Source organism: Anser brachyrhynchus (assembly GCF_964034855.1).
Source record: "Anser brachyrhynchus genome assembly, chromosome: 9".
In the NCBI taxonomy this organism is placed as follows: Eukaryota; Metazoa; Chordata; class Aves; order Anseriformes; family Anatidae; genus Anser; species Anser brachyrhynchus.
Genome location: NC_137703.1, coordinates 4,296,806 through 4,313,713, shown reverse-complemented (window position 1 = coordinate 4,313,713; position 16,908 = coordinate 4,296,806). Strand labels below are relative to the sequence as shown.

At 39.2% G+C, this 16,908-nt stretch overlaps 2 protein-coding genes across 3 annotated transcripts in view; both read right to left on the bottom strand.

Moving 5' to 3' along the window:
* Positions 1 to 7,038, bottom strand: part of LOC308200149 (uncharacterized protein) — a 29,882-nt gene extending 22,844 nt beyond the window's left edge. The window contains exon 1 of the mRNA XM_080605363.1: positions 3,165 to 7,038. The gene's annotated coding sequence lies outside the window, so the exon portion shown is untranslated. The remainder of the gene's footprint in view (positions 1 to 3,164) is intronic.
* Positions 7,039 to 7,188: 150 nt separating this feature from the next.
* Positions 7,189 to 16,908, bottom strand: part of SERPINI1 (serpin family I member 1) — a 46,235-nt gene continuing 36,515 nt past the window's right edge. For both annotated transcript variants that reach the window (XM_080605361.1, XM_080605362.1), the window contains 3 exons: positions 12,009 to 12,095; positions 10,691 to 10,780; positions 7,189 to 9,905 (listed from right to left, as the gene is read on the bottom strand). In XM_080605361.1, the coding sequence (XP_080461487.1) occupies positions 9,829 to 9,905; positions 10,691 to 10,780; positions 12,009 to 12,095 (254 nt within the window). In that variant the 3' untranslated portion in view covers positions 7,189 to 9,828. The remainder of the gene's footprint in view (positions 9,906 to 10,690; positions 10,781 to 12,008; positions 12,096 to 16,908) is intronic.

Below are 16,908 nucleotides of genomic sequence, written 5' to 3'. Positions count from 1 at the left end.
CACAAGAAACTCGGGAAGAAAGGAGAATATGCACGTCCTGAGGGCTACATCACCGTTCTCTGGCACTGGGGAGACACTGCTGCACTCCACTGCTTCGGCAGTACTGGGGGAAGTTGAGAGTTCCTTGGACTGATTTTCCATCGCTTTGTCCCTCAGCTGGGTATTTGTACCTGCTGCTATGCAGGTGGGAGTGCTGGCCTCACCAAATGGGGGACTCTGAGTAACAAGCATTTCGCATTCACAAAACACAGACATAATTATCAAATCCAAAACAGCTCTACTGGCTTTGTAGAGAAGGCATTCTTGACTCGTGTGTTCGTTCAAATGACAAGAAGACCTTAAAGCACCTCCAGTTGAATAGGGTACCTTCTGCTTACTCCACCTAACGCTGCCTTTCTGCCCAAGTGCTGGTGTTACAGGACACCGAATCTCCACTTTGCCTTGCTCTGCCAGTTCCGTGCTGTATTCCAGCACTTGGAAAACACGAAATTTCTTTTCTCCTTGACTTGCACCGGGGGAAGGGGCCCTGCCTTCAGCAGGAAACGTTATGTGGAGTTGTTACATTTTCAGGCAAACGAATCTTATTAAAAAATGTGACTAGGTGTAATTCTGTTGATTACGGTAGCTTATCGTTTCTATTGCTACTTGTAATTTTTTATCCATTCAGACCCCTGAGTTTTTGCAGTGAAATTGTGAAAGATCAGCAGCTGAGCTTCAATAGCATTCCTCCTCATTTCGCATGCTGCCTTTCCTGTTTTGTAGAGCTTCTGAATACAAAATGAAGCAGCAAGAGTGTGTTTGCTCTATAGCTAGCAAGGCATGAAGCACTTCTTTCTACAGCTGTGGAGTACATCCAGAATATTCGTAACAGTGCTGCAGGAGATGTGATTCAATGTGTGACAGTCAGCGTGCCATTGTGTGACACCAGATGATTAATGCTCACAGCAAAACACTGCTTGGTTTAAGCAAACAAAATTAAATATTTCTTTATGATTACAGAAATCACATGTTAGATCTCTGGGGGAACATCAGCTGCTGCTCTCAAATGCTTCATATTTGTTGACTTGTTTTCAAATGCTTTGATCCTGCACTGAATTTCCCTACCACATAAATCCACTGACACTTTGGGCCAGCACGGTGATTCAGTGATTGCGGACGGTAGCTCAGGACACAGTGGGTACCTGCCCATCAGTTTCCCTCTTGTTTTAGGACCTGCAAATTTACAGCATCGCTTTGTTCCCATTTTCAGCCTTAGAAAGACATCACGGGAGTTTCAAAGGGCAGGGATCTTAACCCAAGTGCCAAACCAGGAAGGTTCTTCCTTTCTAGCCCCCAGGGCATTACACCAACCTCACCTGTTGGTCACTCAGCATGGGGGTTGTATTCTCTGTGCTGGCAGTGCTTTCTGTGGGACGAATCACCTGGGCTACAAAGCAGGTGGGTCAGGGAACGGGGCTGGGTCCAGCGTGTTCCCTGGAGCATCCAGCCGCATTTGCCCCGTATTGGAGCAAAGCTGTATGGTGCACACCACCACCCCCTGCTCCTCGCCCTCCATCGGAAGGAAAGGCAGGCATGCAAACCACTAGACCGTGTCACATTCAGTCGGGTCCTCTCTCTGGCGATCACAGGCACTGGACCCAAGGGAGAGCCAAAAGGAGGGCCAGCCCCACGTTGCACGTGTTGTACATGAACACACACGCGAAATAAACTCCATCTTTCATTTTAAAAAAATATGTTTCGTACAGAAAATCTAAAGAATAAGCTGGCCTTACAGCACTGAAGGAAAAGTAAAGGTAAAACATGTTTCCCACTTGAAAACCTTTGTTTACAGAGTTGCCAGGATGCGTCTTCCGTGGAAACAGCAGACTTTGATCTGTCTTGTTCTTGAATGCTGTTCATATTATTATGCTTACAATGAAGGAGGGTGGAAAATGGGCTGCCAGATGGTTAATGGCCCTTCTGAAAAATAGCCTTCTATGTTGTTTTTTGAAGTCACTTGTCAGGGAACTATCATAATATAATCTCTGTATTCTTGTCATTCATAGAAGGAATCATATTTTAAGCAGGTGTTGTCAAGGCCAAGAAAGCCCAAATTAACTTGTCCTAAAGCTACTTCTCAGTGCACTGCCAATAAATCTACCAACAAGTTGCTGTATCCAGAAAATACATGCAAAATAATACACAGACAGCATATGAAGGAGTGATTTCTGCCAGCTCCTCAAATGAGGGTCATGACTCCTCTTTAGGGCTCTCTGCACTGAGAGTGGCTGGGTGGCTGGCGAGCTTTGCCACTGCCCAACATAAGCACTGATAGCCCTTTATTTCGCCAGCATCCCTTGCCTTCATTTTTCTACTTATAGTTCACTTGTGAATTCTCTGTGCAATGGCTGTAGCAACAAGAATGCACTGCCAAGAGTCCCAAGAGGCCTGAATTTATCTCATTTAATTTCAGGGACCCAAGGAAAGGCATCTAGCTAAGTTAGGCTCCCTGAACAGTTAACGAGAAAGGAGGAGAGACAAACAACCTATTTTTATTCTATTACATGCACCCTGCACCAAAAAGAAGTCCTCCAACCTCTAACCCAAGAAGCACAGGATAGCTTCACTATTTTGTGCTGTATTATCTTATGGTTTCATGTAAATATACTTAGGTTAGGTTCTGATTACTTATTATAATAGTATAATAATAACAACAGTATTTGCACCAAATTATACTTTTATAGATTCTAAAACTTTCATGCTTATAGTCTTTTTTTTTTTTGTAGAAACACTGATTAGAAGTCCATTTTGCATTTTCAGGTATGTGGCCTGAAGTCATATTTGTAATAATTGGGCAAAAGTCATGTTCTTACTAATCATCCAAAAGCAGAGCTATGTCACTTCCCACCTGGTTCTCTGTACTCATACATCAGGGCATAGCCTGACAGAAAACTGCACACGGTCCCAAACTGAAACTTGGCAATTTTTTTTTTTTATGGACTACAGAGGGATTTGGATCTCCAGATGGCTTTGTTTAAATTTAGCTTTTTATGACGTTTTTTTCTTTGTTTTGGACACTACATGATTGCTTACTTAATTTAAATAATTAACATCACGGAACTAGACGTTCCTTAATTTCTGCTCAGAGGTAACCGTACATTGCCCCTTGGGATTGTTTTACCTACCTTGTTGTAATGATCACAGTGAAGGGGAAAGCTGGTAACGTCCTCAGCTTTTGAAAGTGCCCGATACAAGGCTATTTTACTCATGGTTCCAAGCTCTCTGTCCAACATGTATCACAATTCAGAAGGTCACTAATCAACACATCACTTCTGCAGAACACTTTGTTCCATAGATATATATACATTACAGATGGAGGGAAACTGGAAAATAAATTAATTAAATAATCAAGATTGGCCTGTTCTGCTTGCATAACTGTAGCACTATAGCACTAAAATATTGCAACGACTGACAAGTAATTCCTGTTCAAAAACTCTGAACTGAGCTTATAAACTCTAACACTGTTTACAATTCTTGTTTTCATTAGACCAAGGTGAAAATTCTGTAGAGGAAAAATGGAGGGACATATGCAAAGCTGGTGGGAACAACATTAGAAATGGCCTCTTTAACCTGTAAATTTCACCGAGGTTTTTAACAGCAGCTCAGCTGATTAGGATGTATCCTTGGTTCAGAGCTGGCAGAAGAGTTTTAGGCAGTCCTGCTCCTGGAGGATGAACCATCCCCGCACTCTGCTAATTCCAAGCTGCAGCTTGACCCAAAGAGAACATTTCCCAGAAGACCTAATGAATTTTTCAGACCAATATTTCTCTTGTAATGAACCTGAGAAATTCTATTAATTTTTGTCATACTAGAGCAGCTTTCTCAATGTTACTTTTAGAAATATGCTATTTACAAAGCATACAAAAAAAGCCTCAAAGAGACTTCTTGTATAGGATTGTTGGTGACTGGTAACACCTGGCATTGTCTAGCCCATGATCCTTACATGCCTCAGGGAAAGATGGACTATGATATCTTGTATTTCTTAGCATGTTTTGGCATACTTCTTTCATTCTGTTCAGGTAATGATATCATACAGTTACCACTCGTAAGCATTCTGTCATTGCAAGTAACTTGGTTTTAAAACATTAATCTGAACAAATACATGCAAATAAAATAAAAATGTTGAACTATGATTGGATTTAAGTGCATTTGGTAGCATTAGAGTAGTTGAATGAATGGTTGAAGCCCATCTAAACAAATACTTTTGAAAGAAAAAACAGGATTTTTCCATGGCCAATTCCAATCCCCTAACGAAAGCATGTAAAGTGTGATTTAGATACAAACCAGATTTTATTTGTATATTTTTTCTTCTTTACTTAAAAGCACTTCTACACAAATACAAAACCATTTTTCCTTCAGTTTGTCCAAAAGATGCTTCTTCCATAAGGAGCAGAAGATGCGTGTTTATGAGAGCTAGATGGTAAAACAACTTCTCACCAGCAAAGCACTGGTCAGATCTGAAAAGTCGTTTATGTTAAGATTCAGTGTGGCTGCAAAGATAAAAACTCAGGCAACTCAGGCTAAATTCCCCAGATGCAGGTATTATTTCAAGCTTTTTCCTCAGCCAGGTCCTCGTAGACCTAGAACTTTACTACTATCTGCCAGACTAGCTTCCAGAACACAACACTGCAAACACATCCTTAAGAAAAAATCTTTCAGACTATTTTATCACAGTGGAGAGTGGACAGTATTGTGAAAACTTTTGCATACCATACTTTTTAGCAACAGCTGCCAACATCTTGAGCTTTGCTATGCTTCTATTTTTGAATGATTAGCTGCCCGACTTCCAGACACAGTCATTAACAGAATTTTGAGGCTGCATTTGTAAAGTGCTTCGAAAAAGTCTAAACAATTTCTAAAACAGCGAGTGTGTCACCTATTGCTTGAATAACACATCTTTACTGCCTTTCTCCATTTACCTACCTGCCAGAGTGGCTGTGAGTAAGTTTGCTATCCCTCACTAGCCTTACAGCCTTGACTATTGTAATGACCTGTTGTCTATGAACTGCAATTTAAAATGCATTTTGTTACAGGACTCATGTTTCTATTTTGTTTTGTTTGACTAATGCCTCAAACAATTGGTCCACGACTTCTAATTACTGCTGTGAAATGAAAAATGTTGACATCAGTGTGGTTTTAAGAGCAGTCCTATATTGAGAATGTCACTTGAGAAGCCCCAGTAGCTGGGGGTAACATACACAGTGTTGTTCACAAGTTACATAGTACTGCTGTGTTTGTGTATTGCCAATGGTTTTCCATGTCTAACTTTGTTTTATATCCCTTAACCAATGCCAGCTGGAAGCCGAAGACTAACTATTGAACCAACTACTAAAGGTCCCCAGTAAGCAAACAGTTTTCATTTTGTCTGGACCCTTGTAACTACTGCAGCTTGATCCAAAATACTTGGGGAATGCAGACAGTTTCACAAGCTAAAATAATCTACAATTCCTCATCAACCACATCAGTAGATGCAGAGTTCATGGGGGAAGTGAATTCACTTCTTGCTGGTACTAGCTGAATTACTAAGGTATGGTTTTCCTTCTCCTTGGCACCGTGCTTTTAATAAAATCTATTTCCATTTCCCACAGTGGGGACAAATGCAAAGATCGTTCATTAAAATGGACGGAAACAACTTGAGAATTAGCTTGTAAACATAGCTTTTGGAGTATGCTTAGTATTCTTTTTTAGAAAATCCTTGTAGGGAAAATATTGCTTCCTCCCCAGGAAGAGAGGACACCTCCTTACACTGGTGCAATTTCATTGTACAAGGGGAGAATACACTGGGAATCTGCTCACATGGAAATTCTAGTGACTGTTCACAAGGCAGCAAAGGAAAGGGGAAATAACAGAGGTAAGCAAATGAAAACAACAGAATAGTAGGATCAGTGCATCAATGACTTCAACCCTGCCATTCCTCTAGTTAAGAAAATTCCATAGTTAAGGAAATGTCTCCTATTGTAGCACTTAAGGCTCGGAAGTAAGCACAGTACAGCTCTCCTGTGGTTCATCAAAATGGGTTGAAAAACGTTTATCATCCAGACTATGAACAGGACAAAAACACCCCTATGAAGAATGGATTTTATCTAGCAATCCTTTATCAAGAATCAGAGAAAAGCTTCTAAGTTGTTTTTTCTTCCAATCATTAATCTCAGGCAGTGGCTAATTACACTCTCAAACACAACCCATTGATTTTACCAAGACCTACGTATACTTGAACCTCATTCAGGATGTATTCAGCTTTCCAACATTCCCCTAGGATTACTGCCCTATGAGAAAGTACTTCTTAGCTTCTTAGGATAGAGTGACATCTTGTGGTTTCTCCTGTCCATCATTGAAAAATTAGCCACAAAAGCTTTGACCAAATCTTTTGCTGTTGCCTGTACAGCACAAAGATCTCATTCGAGTAATATCACGTACTTCTCTCAGTACCTTGTAAGTCCAGTTTTATACTTCTGCATTTGCTGTGAGACTGCAGTGGGGTGAATCAAGTGCAAAATGCAAGCCATGATCCTTACTGTAATTTAACTACAGACTGTGACTACAGCAAATGAAAAGCGCTTAGCATCTAATAGAAAACCACAGCCAGAAACTGAGTGGCTTTCAAAAAAAGTCAGTCTAGCCCCCAGTTAAGTACAGGTCTGATTGTATTAAGCAACAACTTGCTTTGCCATTTTCAATAACCTTTCAGTCTCTTCTGTGCACCTGGGAAGTGGTGGTTGTGTTTGGTGTTTTTTTTTTTTTTTAAACATTCAACAATTACTTCAATCAAGAGTGTAGTGAGACAGTGAAAATTAGTGCTTGGAACAGCAATATATTAACATTTTAATACATAGAACATGACAAGTTTTGTTTGAATGAAGAACTAATCCAGAAATACCGTTTGCTGCTCAAGGTCATTTAAATGTGGGATCTTAACTGTTAAGTCAGTCAGTCTCAGGTCACAGCCCCACTACTAAAAGGACTAGCAGGAAAAACAGTCTCTTGAATTGAAGCTCTGAAAAACATTTCCAGCTGGACTCCAGTAAATGTATGCAAGGAGGACAGATGACAATGACATTAGGGAACCGCACCTTGTGCTTAAACTCCACATGTTCGCAGAAGGATCTCAGTAGACACTCACATCATGGGTCACTTACACAGCACAACTACAGAAGTTTCAGTAATTTATTTTCTGATATAGCCCCCAACACAAAATACAAATTTATTATTTTAAGAAGACCACACACCTAAACTCACCATATGAAATACTATTGTGGAATTCCCCTTACCATAAAAACAGAAAGACAAAGTATTTTGCTAGTTTCGTCTCAGAAGCAATAGCATCTTTGAAAAGAATATACAAAATCTAGATTAAAACCACAATGTAATAGTATTCATATACCTCAGTAAACTGGTAACAATACTTAAGATATTACTACTGAAAAACTGTATTGTTTGTGACCTGCTCTCGTTGTGGTGTACAACTAACAATTGTGCATAATTTAGTGATAAACCCACTCTTATTACTGAAAACCAGATAATTCTCAATTTTCAAGAAACATGAAATGGCTATTTTGCATCTGTAAGGACTAGGTGAGTATCAAGTGAAACAGCTAGTGCTTGCACCTCTGTTTTCTGCTTGCTTTCCAAAATACCGAGACAATTCTCAGAATCAGACTTAGCACATGAGGTGCATCATTCCTCTCAGTACCTATGGTTGGTCTAACTGCTAGGGAAGTCTGTGCACTTGCCTGATATCCTACTTCTGTCTGGCAGTTGTCCTTCTATAACTCCATAGCTTTCGTTCATGTCTATCTTCAAAGTCCTTCCCTTGGTAAGGAGCAAGGAACTGCAAGGAACTAATGCAAAAAAACCACAGAATTGGTCAGAAAGATCTTTCACTGCACTGGGAATAAACTTCATTGAGTTATCTTTCTCATGTCTTTCCACTTCAGTGAGCACCTCAAAATTTAGCCTGAAAAAATGTAACAGCATAAAACTCAGGCTCCCACTGAGGTTAAAAACACAGGAGATCTTTAGCATGTGGGGTTACTTTTACAGACATTAGGTGGTTTCCATGAAATCATGTAAACATGAAGATCCAGCCCTTCTGTAACAGCGTCAAAGGAACTGGATTTAAGCGCATTGAGGCTAGTTCTACACCTTGGTAAAATTAGCCTTCTCTTTCTTAGGAGGGAGAGGGAATGCTTCTAGGTATAACATTTTTAATTATATAGAACTAAGATTATAATTTGTCTAAATTTCAATACAAAAAATTTCTTATCAAGTCTAGACTATAAGACACTAAGGGCTATACCAAACAGCAGAACACTGCAGAAGAAGCAGGAGCTTCGTTTTTTGCTTCATTTTTCCTCTTTGCAATAGAATGAAACAGTCCAAGGAGGCAGGACTTGGTATGTGCTCAAACACCCTCCAAGGCAGCCCACCCAGCCTCCATGGAGTGCACGCATCACTTCGCAGCCTAACCTGCAGGATTTGCACCAGCAGGATGAAAATGTGACCCATGTGCCAACCTTGGGAAGTTCTCCTTGCATGAGTAACTTTGTGAGCAGTACCTATGCTGTTCTGAACTGAATGCATGCCTGAGAGGCCCGTAAGTTAAATTCAGCCACTGTGCATTTGTTCCCATAGAATTCAAAATAAAACTTCTATTGTCTGAAAACCCCACTTATCTACAAGTCTGTATTTATGATCTGTTTCGAGAGCTCCTCCCTTTTCTCTTATTCTTTCACCTTTTTAATAACTTCTGTTCATCTCATATTTTGTGCAATAAGGGAAGAAATAATTACATGCCTGCCTAGTGATCGCTGGTACTTCTTGCAAATGGAAACAGCAGCTAATTCCAGGCTAACATTTACTTGTGGTACGTGTCATTCTCCTCTGACAGTTTGTCCTCAATAAAAAGTTAGGGAACAAAAAGGATTACGCTGTTCCTTTAGACATTCATGAACTGAACATCTTTAGACATCTTTATACACTTAAAATTAAGAAAATAAGTATTTAACTTTAAGAAAGATCATTCTAGATCACTGAAGTGAGATACTGTAAAGCTCAGGTTAAAGTAGAACAACTACTTTTGTGGAAAAAATGTGTTCACACAAATGACATGACTATTCACCTATTTTTACTTCAGTCACATACATAGCTATTCTCTACTGACTAGGTTCAAATATTCATGCGATCAAATTTTATTGGCATCAACATTTATGGAAGGTGAATCGCAGAATCGCATGCAGGAGCATTCATAAAAGCAACATTGTAGAATCACATGTGGGAGTTCACACAGAAAGTCAACCACAGTTATCTTAGATAGAATCCATTAGGCTTAATTTTTTCCCATTAACTTTGATGAGACAGCATACCGCAGTCTGTTTACTATTACAAGAAGAGATTACATTTTTCCAGATGTAGTTCTTCAACTGTAAGTTATCATCAAGGTTTGCCATTTGATTATTCAGAGCTGCACACATTCTGCTCCTATCTCATTGATCCAGTCAGTCTTTGGACTGTGAAAAATTTAGGATTTATGGATTTGCAAGTTTGTTGCTTTACAATTCACTAGAACAAGAAAGAGTTGTTGACATGTACACAGTTTTATTTTAAGGACACAGCAATCACAATGACAAACGGAACCATTATTTTAATACTGTGAACTTTCCTCTGGAAACTGACTTGCACACAGATCTGAAAGCATTTAAAACAGTATCTTGGGGGAAAACACGGCAAACCTTAAATACATTAACTTCAAACTTCATGTGCTTTTTTCCTCGTTTTGGTAGCTGGCAGTAGTTAAAGCTCTTCAAAGTCATGGCCACTCGTATTCATTGCTTCAGGGTGCATTACCCTCCCCATGAATAACACAGTACCTGGAAAAGGGAAGAAGAGAGGGGAAGGAAAGATGTTAGAACTAAAAGGAAATGCTGACGTTATACAACGGTGAATTACTGATACTGAGTTCTAGACTGTCTGGTCCACAATTTTTAAAAACAGGAGTCAATCACAAACACTTCGGATATTCTTGTGAATAAGAGTAACCATTACAGAGTTCCCTGGCTTGCTTGCAGAGCAGGTAAGGCACTGGAACACAGATCCATCTGACAGTCCGTGGCTGCACAGTAACATTTTGACACCAAGCCACAACCACATCATTAAGACAACTTACAAATATGAAACTAAGGAATTAACTTAATCATTGCCCATTTTGCTAGTGAACGCTGTTCTCATCTCTTGCCTGCCACAGACCATTTCAAGAGCACAACAGAATTATTCATAGCTGTAATATATGTCCATTATGTAAAACACTCAGTACTAGGAACACAGCTCTTCCCACAGCGAAGCTCTTATGGAATACAGTGATTATGGTTATTCAGGGCAGTAACATTGCATTCTGATAAAAATGGTGAATTTTTATTCCCTGGGGCTTTTAATCACTGAATCAAGTATTTTTCATGATTATATCAAATTTCAGTTTTGTATTTGGAGAAACATGAAGTGGACATAGAAGGACTCTCGGTCTTTCAATGTTAGGAATTCCAATACAAATTGAGGAAAATTTGTAATACAGGGACAATTTGTTGATCAAAATACGTCATTTTCTTTTGTACCTCTGGTGATACACTGGTGAAAGATGTAGAAGAGTGAAAAATCTCACCTGTTCTTCTGTTCCTGACCAAAAAGAAGAAAGGATGATCAACTATGACTTGGGGATACAGCACTGCCATTCTGCTAATTGCGATCATTCCTAAAGGAGAAAGGACATAGTCAACTGAAGTATCACTGCACATTTTCTCCTGCTCTTCATGAAAGACACTCATAAGGCTGATGAGCAGACACTGAAGTACCACACCGCCGGCACTGAATGTCACCAAGAAATTGCACAATCTAACCAAAAACGAAAATGACCTCCAGAATAACTGCATGCCTATTTGTGCTTTAAGAAACGTTAAGAATGAAGTGGTACAATTTCCCAGGCTGAGGGAACAGCTTATAATTTAGAGATGCAGAACCTTAAGAGAAATTATGAAACCTGCTTACTTGTAGAAAGAAAATGCATTATGTTAGACAGCACTACTGACCTCTTTTAAACAGCTTCTAGCCTGCCTTTGATAGGAAAAGGTAACCCTTAACAGCTATAGAGAATAAAACTAAACGGGCTGATCTTGCAGCTTTTAGCTTCACTTGAATCTTTAAACAATGCAAAGGTTGAGGGTAAAATTAAGTGGGAGTCAGGCAGAATTTTGCTCTTCATTATTTTTATTTGGTGATGCATGGATTTCTCCAGGGCATTATCTCCCAGTGTTTCATTTATTTTTACAGTTTCACTGCACTGACAATGAAGACTCATGCATAACAGTAATCCCTGTCCATATTAATGTTACAATCCAGAACAGTTTCTAATATTCATCAGCAAGTCAGTCATTTTTTCCTTCCTCAAAGAAAGGTACAAGTTGCGGCAATTAGAAACCAGATAATGATACAAAATGGAACTTATTTTCAGGTAAACTAACAACCTGGCCTTCTAACAGTAATACTGGAGAGCTTTCTTTCCCCCATCTCACTTCTCTGTAAATGAGCTTCAAATGCAACTGCAACAACTCTCAGCTCCTAACTACTCTAGATCAAATGCTTTCAACCATTCTCAATTAGCAGATCAAAATTTATGAATGTTTATCAATGCTCAAGTTCCATGAAGATACAAACTGCAGTCTGACCCCCCCCCCCCCAACACTCATAAGCAAAATATTGAAGGTTTTCCACAGGATGCTCCAAACTTTGTGAAACACACCATGTTCAGAAAACGCTAACGCTTATTTCCAAATTTCTGTTCTGATGAGGAATATAGTTGCTGTGCTCTGTATCCATGCTACAAGCTATTTAGCTTTCCTGGCTTTCCAGCAAGTCATTTTTAAAATATTAATTAACACAGAATAACTCAGCATTTGAATTTGTTCTGTTTTTCACTCAGGTACCTGAGGCAGCAGCAGCTTCTGATCCTTCCTCATTAACTTCTAGGAAAGCCTTGTGAAACGCCTTTGCCAGGTAAAGTTCTTTGTTATCTGGAGAGGAAAAAGAAATATATTTCAAGCAGCTCAATAAAAACGAAGCATTTAGGAAAAAACACAGCCCCAAACCCTAGCACTATTATCCACCCTTTATACCAAGCAGGGAAGGATAAGAACGTTGTACATGGGACGTGCATTACAATATCTTCTGCCGATGCCTTTAACAGCACCCTTTACCTTGCTCAAGACGGTAGTGCTCTTCTACCCTTTACGTATTAGAATAGCATGGCACTACCTAGAGCACCAACATACCAGAGTAAAAGACAATCCTTGCACTCAAGATTTTGAATGTAATTACTGGGGAAAGGGCTTATGACACTATAATGCAAATAATTATAGAGAAAGACTTTGTCTGGGGGAAAAAAACAGGTATTTTCTTTCTTGCCATTATAAATCTTCAGTTTCTTTTAAATTTATTTACTGCAATAAAAATCACCACAAAACTGATTTTTTTTAAGTCTTGTTTTCCATCCTTCTTTCCCAGTATTTTAATTCAGGTCCAAGCCTACTCCTGCTTAAGTCAGTGGGTGTTTCATTACTTTTCTTTCGTGTCTAAGTGATCAGACCTATTGAAATAGTCAGCACCTTGCAGGAAGCAATACATTACACCATTTAATCAGTTTGACTAAGTTTCATCAGTACGACATAATGAGGATTAGATATACATTTATTGTACCTGCATAAAACGCACAGTAATGACAGAGCACAACTGGCAGTTAGGAAAGGAATAAAAGCTTTCTCAACAGGGAGTTACACAGCCATGAAAATCTAATCTAACCACCCCAGTGAGACAGCGATGCCATTTTGCATTTCTGATCCTTCAATGCCAGAACTCGAGCTGAAGGCTGAGTAAGAGGGGAAAGACTGGGACTACCTTCTTCTAATTGTTATTCATTTTTTTTGGCTTGCACAGCTGCAGCCGGCAGCCGTAATACTAACACAAACCAAAACCACAAGAGACAATAGTTTAAAATCTCTCCTGGGCAGGTCTCACTACTGCTACATACATAAGAGTGAACTAGACCTCATAGTTCAGCTGCTTAACTCAAAACTCACCATCAAAAGCCCCAGATGATTCCCTTTGAGACTGCATCTAGTAAAACACACTAGATTGCTAAATATTAGAAATTCTAGGCATCAGATCCAAGCCTCCAGTAATGTTGAGAGCTAGGATAAGATTTCCATTGCTGCTGTAAAACATGGGACATGAAGCATCCAATTATCTTGAAAACTAAGCACAATCCCCTCCCCAGCATTTGTCTCTAACTCTACCTAACCCATTTCTGTTAACAGAAACACCACCTGAAAGCTGTGCTTACATTCCAACACCAACACTTCCAAGCCCTGAGTGCTACCTGTAAAAATAGCTGAACGCTCGGATCAGGTGCTTAACAGCCATCCTCTAAAGCTTCCATTCTTACAAATGCATTAAGACCAAAGTTTCCCAAAACCGTTTTAGAACAAGCCCTGGATGTGCAAGAACATTACGGAAGTGATAATGGACAGATACGCCAGGCAAAAGAGGGTGACAGACACCTGTAAATCTAATTCCTATTGCACGCCTTGCATTGTGTGCACTGACTTTGTACACGTCAGTTAACAGGAATCCTGGTAAGTGCGTTGGTCAGTTCTGCCCATTTCTTCATTCCAGACGGCTGCATTCTGCTATCCTTGCTCGAGACCATTCCGATGCTCTATTGAGCACTTAAGCTATATACAACAAATACCAGTACAAAACAAACTCTGCAACCTCTGGAGAAAAATGCTGTTTCAGAGCTTATCCTAAACCCAAATAAATATTTATGCTTATTAGACAAAGACTTTGACACTTATCCTAATCACCCATTTCAATCATGGTTTTGTTTTTAATTCTATCAATTTCATGACCTCAAACTATATCCAAAGATCTCCGTGGTTAAGTTTTCCATAAGAGAGGCACTTTATTTGGTTTCAGTTTCTTGTCTTTCACTCCAATGGATATCTTTGTCCTTGGATGGTGAAAATAGCAATTCCACATCCAGTTTACCTTCTCTAGACTACTTGCTTTATATTGCCACCACCTCATCCCTCTCATTTATCTCTCCCTGAAGCGAGTCTGTTTCCATATGGGAGGATAATGTTGTCACCTGGTATTCAGACATCCTTCCTTGCTGCACTCTGTGATTGTCAAGTCACTGACTGCAGTACTTCATCATATACAACATTATATCTTTCCCTTACGATTTCAACTGTGGAAGAGGTGGGGCTTACCTGAGTATCTACTATCATGTCATTTTTCTCTAGTACCTTCTTTGAATTCAGATCTCCATAGATGTGATTTGACCTCTATCATCTCAGAAAAGCCCCGTAGGGATTTGGTACCAGGGTGAGCTTTCTGCAGGGCCCTAGCCTAGATACCCATTAATGTGTAGGAGGCTTACTTCTAATGTACATGACTCTGTTAGCATCTCATTTCATTTGTCACTACACTCCATATGCTTGCAAACTCCTACTCAGAGTTGCCAACTGGTTGCTCTGCAAGTCTCATTTTTAAGCATGCATATTTATTGGCTTTTTTGGCTTAGGTTGCCCCAGAAAAATGACACCTTCCTCAGCGAAGACTTTGAAGAATCATTTACTGGGATGTTGCCCTTCCAGCTACATTATATTGGGAAAGTAAGTCATTAAGATCACTTCACTGGTCCCCAAAGTGCACGTCACCTTGAGGTTAAAAGCATTTGCCATTTAAGGCATTATACAACAGTACAGTATTTTAATCATTTGAAAGAGAAGAGGAACTTTGCTACAGAAGACCAAAACAAGCTCAAGGGTAAGCCCTAAGAGGTGCCAAGATACTCAAGCTGCAAGATCACACGCTGTGTAAGTTATAAAGCCCCAAATACAAGAAGCTGTTTCCAGATTTGTTTATTCCAAAATTCCAGGTTTGATTATTTTGAACACCTGATAAAATCAGAGATTGAAATCAAATCTGTTGAGGATTTTTTTTACTGAAAGTGAGTCAGAATACGTGAAACTAGATATTTGAATAGGAACGTCCTCCTACTCACCTGTGTATATTGACAAATAATTTCTGCAAGAGCTACATCTACAGCATGCATCTAGATTAATACTTTATTTGGTTGCTCACGATCCAGACATCCTAGAAGGTAAAACTGACTCAGCTATTTCCATTTTTCAGATTGAGTGTAAAAAGTAAAATAAATATTGAAAAATCAGTCTAATCCTGCAATTTGATTTATATCCGCTAAACCCACATAGAGTTTCACTGAAGTCAACAATCTGTGCCTGGATCTGATTACAGGATTAGGGCTGTTGAAACTGCAGAAGGCTTTCCTTGACAACAATCCAAAGGCAACAGCAACAAGAGAGGGGGAGGAGAGTATTTTTAAATGCAACTATTTCTCAAAAAGTCTCATTTTCTTCCCAAATTAAAAAAGTGTTGAGACAAACATTTTGTTCATATATTTTCATTTAAGGTTTCATGAAGTGGCAAGTTTTCCAGAGGGCTGACACCGAACTGCATGTAAATTTCTGGCTTCAACCTCCTTATTAACTGACACATTACTCAGGTATTTGCAAAAGTAAGCTTTTAACATTTCCCTTTATGACTTACTTTCCTTTTTCCCCCTCCCCATTTTACACTGGGGAAATTAGAAATGGAGAACATCGTCTATATTTTAATTACTTGAAATTTCATCTCTATAGCATGAACAGTAGGGTTTTCATTAAGGATTATTTTGAAAACATTCTTATTCTTAATTTATCAAAGACCTTTTTGTTACCTGGTGGCACATGCTCTCTTAAGTGACAGGTAAGAATGTTATAGTAAAACTCATGAATTCTCTCTATACACTGCTCTACATTTAATAAACAAGTTACTCTTTAAATGGTAGAGGAGTTAATTCACTTATGCAAAACATGGTATTTTGATTTTATACGGCACAACCGTAAAAAATATAAAACTTTAAACAAGCCATTAGTCACATGGATTAAAGCATGAGCAAGTTCCAATCTTTCTGCTTACCTCAGCTACAGAATTATTCCCTGATATTTAGGCATATTTTAAATGAAATAAGAGCCAAGAATTGCCTTTGCAGTTAAACCTGCCCTGTGCATTTTCTATTCTCCTTGGTACTTTTCTTCTAATAAATTTTTTTTCCATACACAGACCAGAAGTTATTGTAAGGCTTACTTTTCTTTGGGGCAACAGAGAAATCAGAAGTATTTCTCTTCAGAAAACTGATTTTAAGGAAGCATTATTCATTTATGCAAATTGCTTTCGCATGAGCTATCTCTAGCTTTTCCCACCATTTCGCAGGAAAAGTGAAATCAGCAAAACAGCAGGATAGGCTACATGACAGCCTATAAATGGCACTTCAAACTTAAAAGTGAAAAGGAGATGAAAGTGTTAAGCATTTTTCTGTCAGTTTTATAGGAAGGTTCCCCTTCATTACCACCACCTCGAACAAGCCACACCAGTGTGTTTGCTTCCAGGATCAGCCCATTAGGAGCAGTTATTTCCCATCAGCTAAGCAAATATCTGGCTGATTAGAAAGTAACCCATAGAGCAGAAACACATACGGGAAGGTGTCTGAAAGCATCAATTACAGGAACCATTATGATCATCCTACACTGGTAACATGTTTCTAGCTAGAGAAGGAGCTGGTCTGCCACGCTTCAGGTCTGGACAGACCACGCTAAATGCACTGCTTGTGTGGCTACTTTTCTTACAAACAAAGGAAGAAACTTTAGATGAAGATCACTCAATTACCTTTTTTTTTTTAAACACTTCCATTCCTTTTAGAAG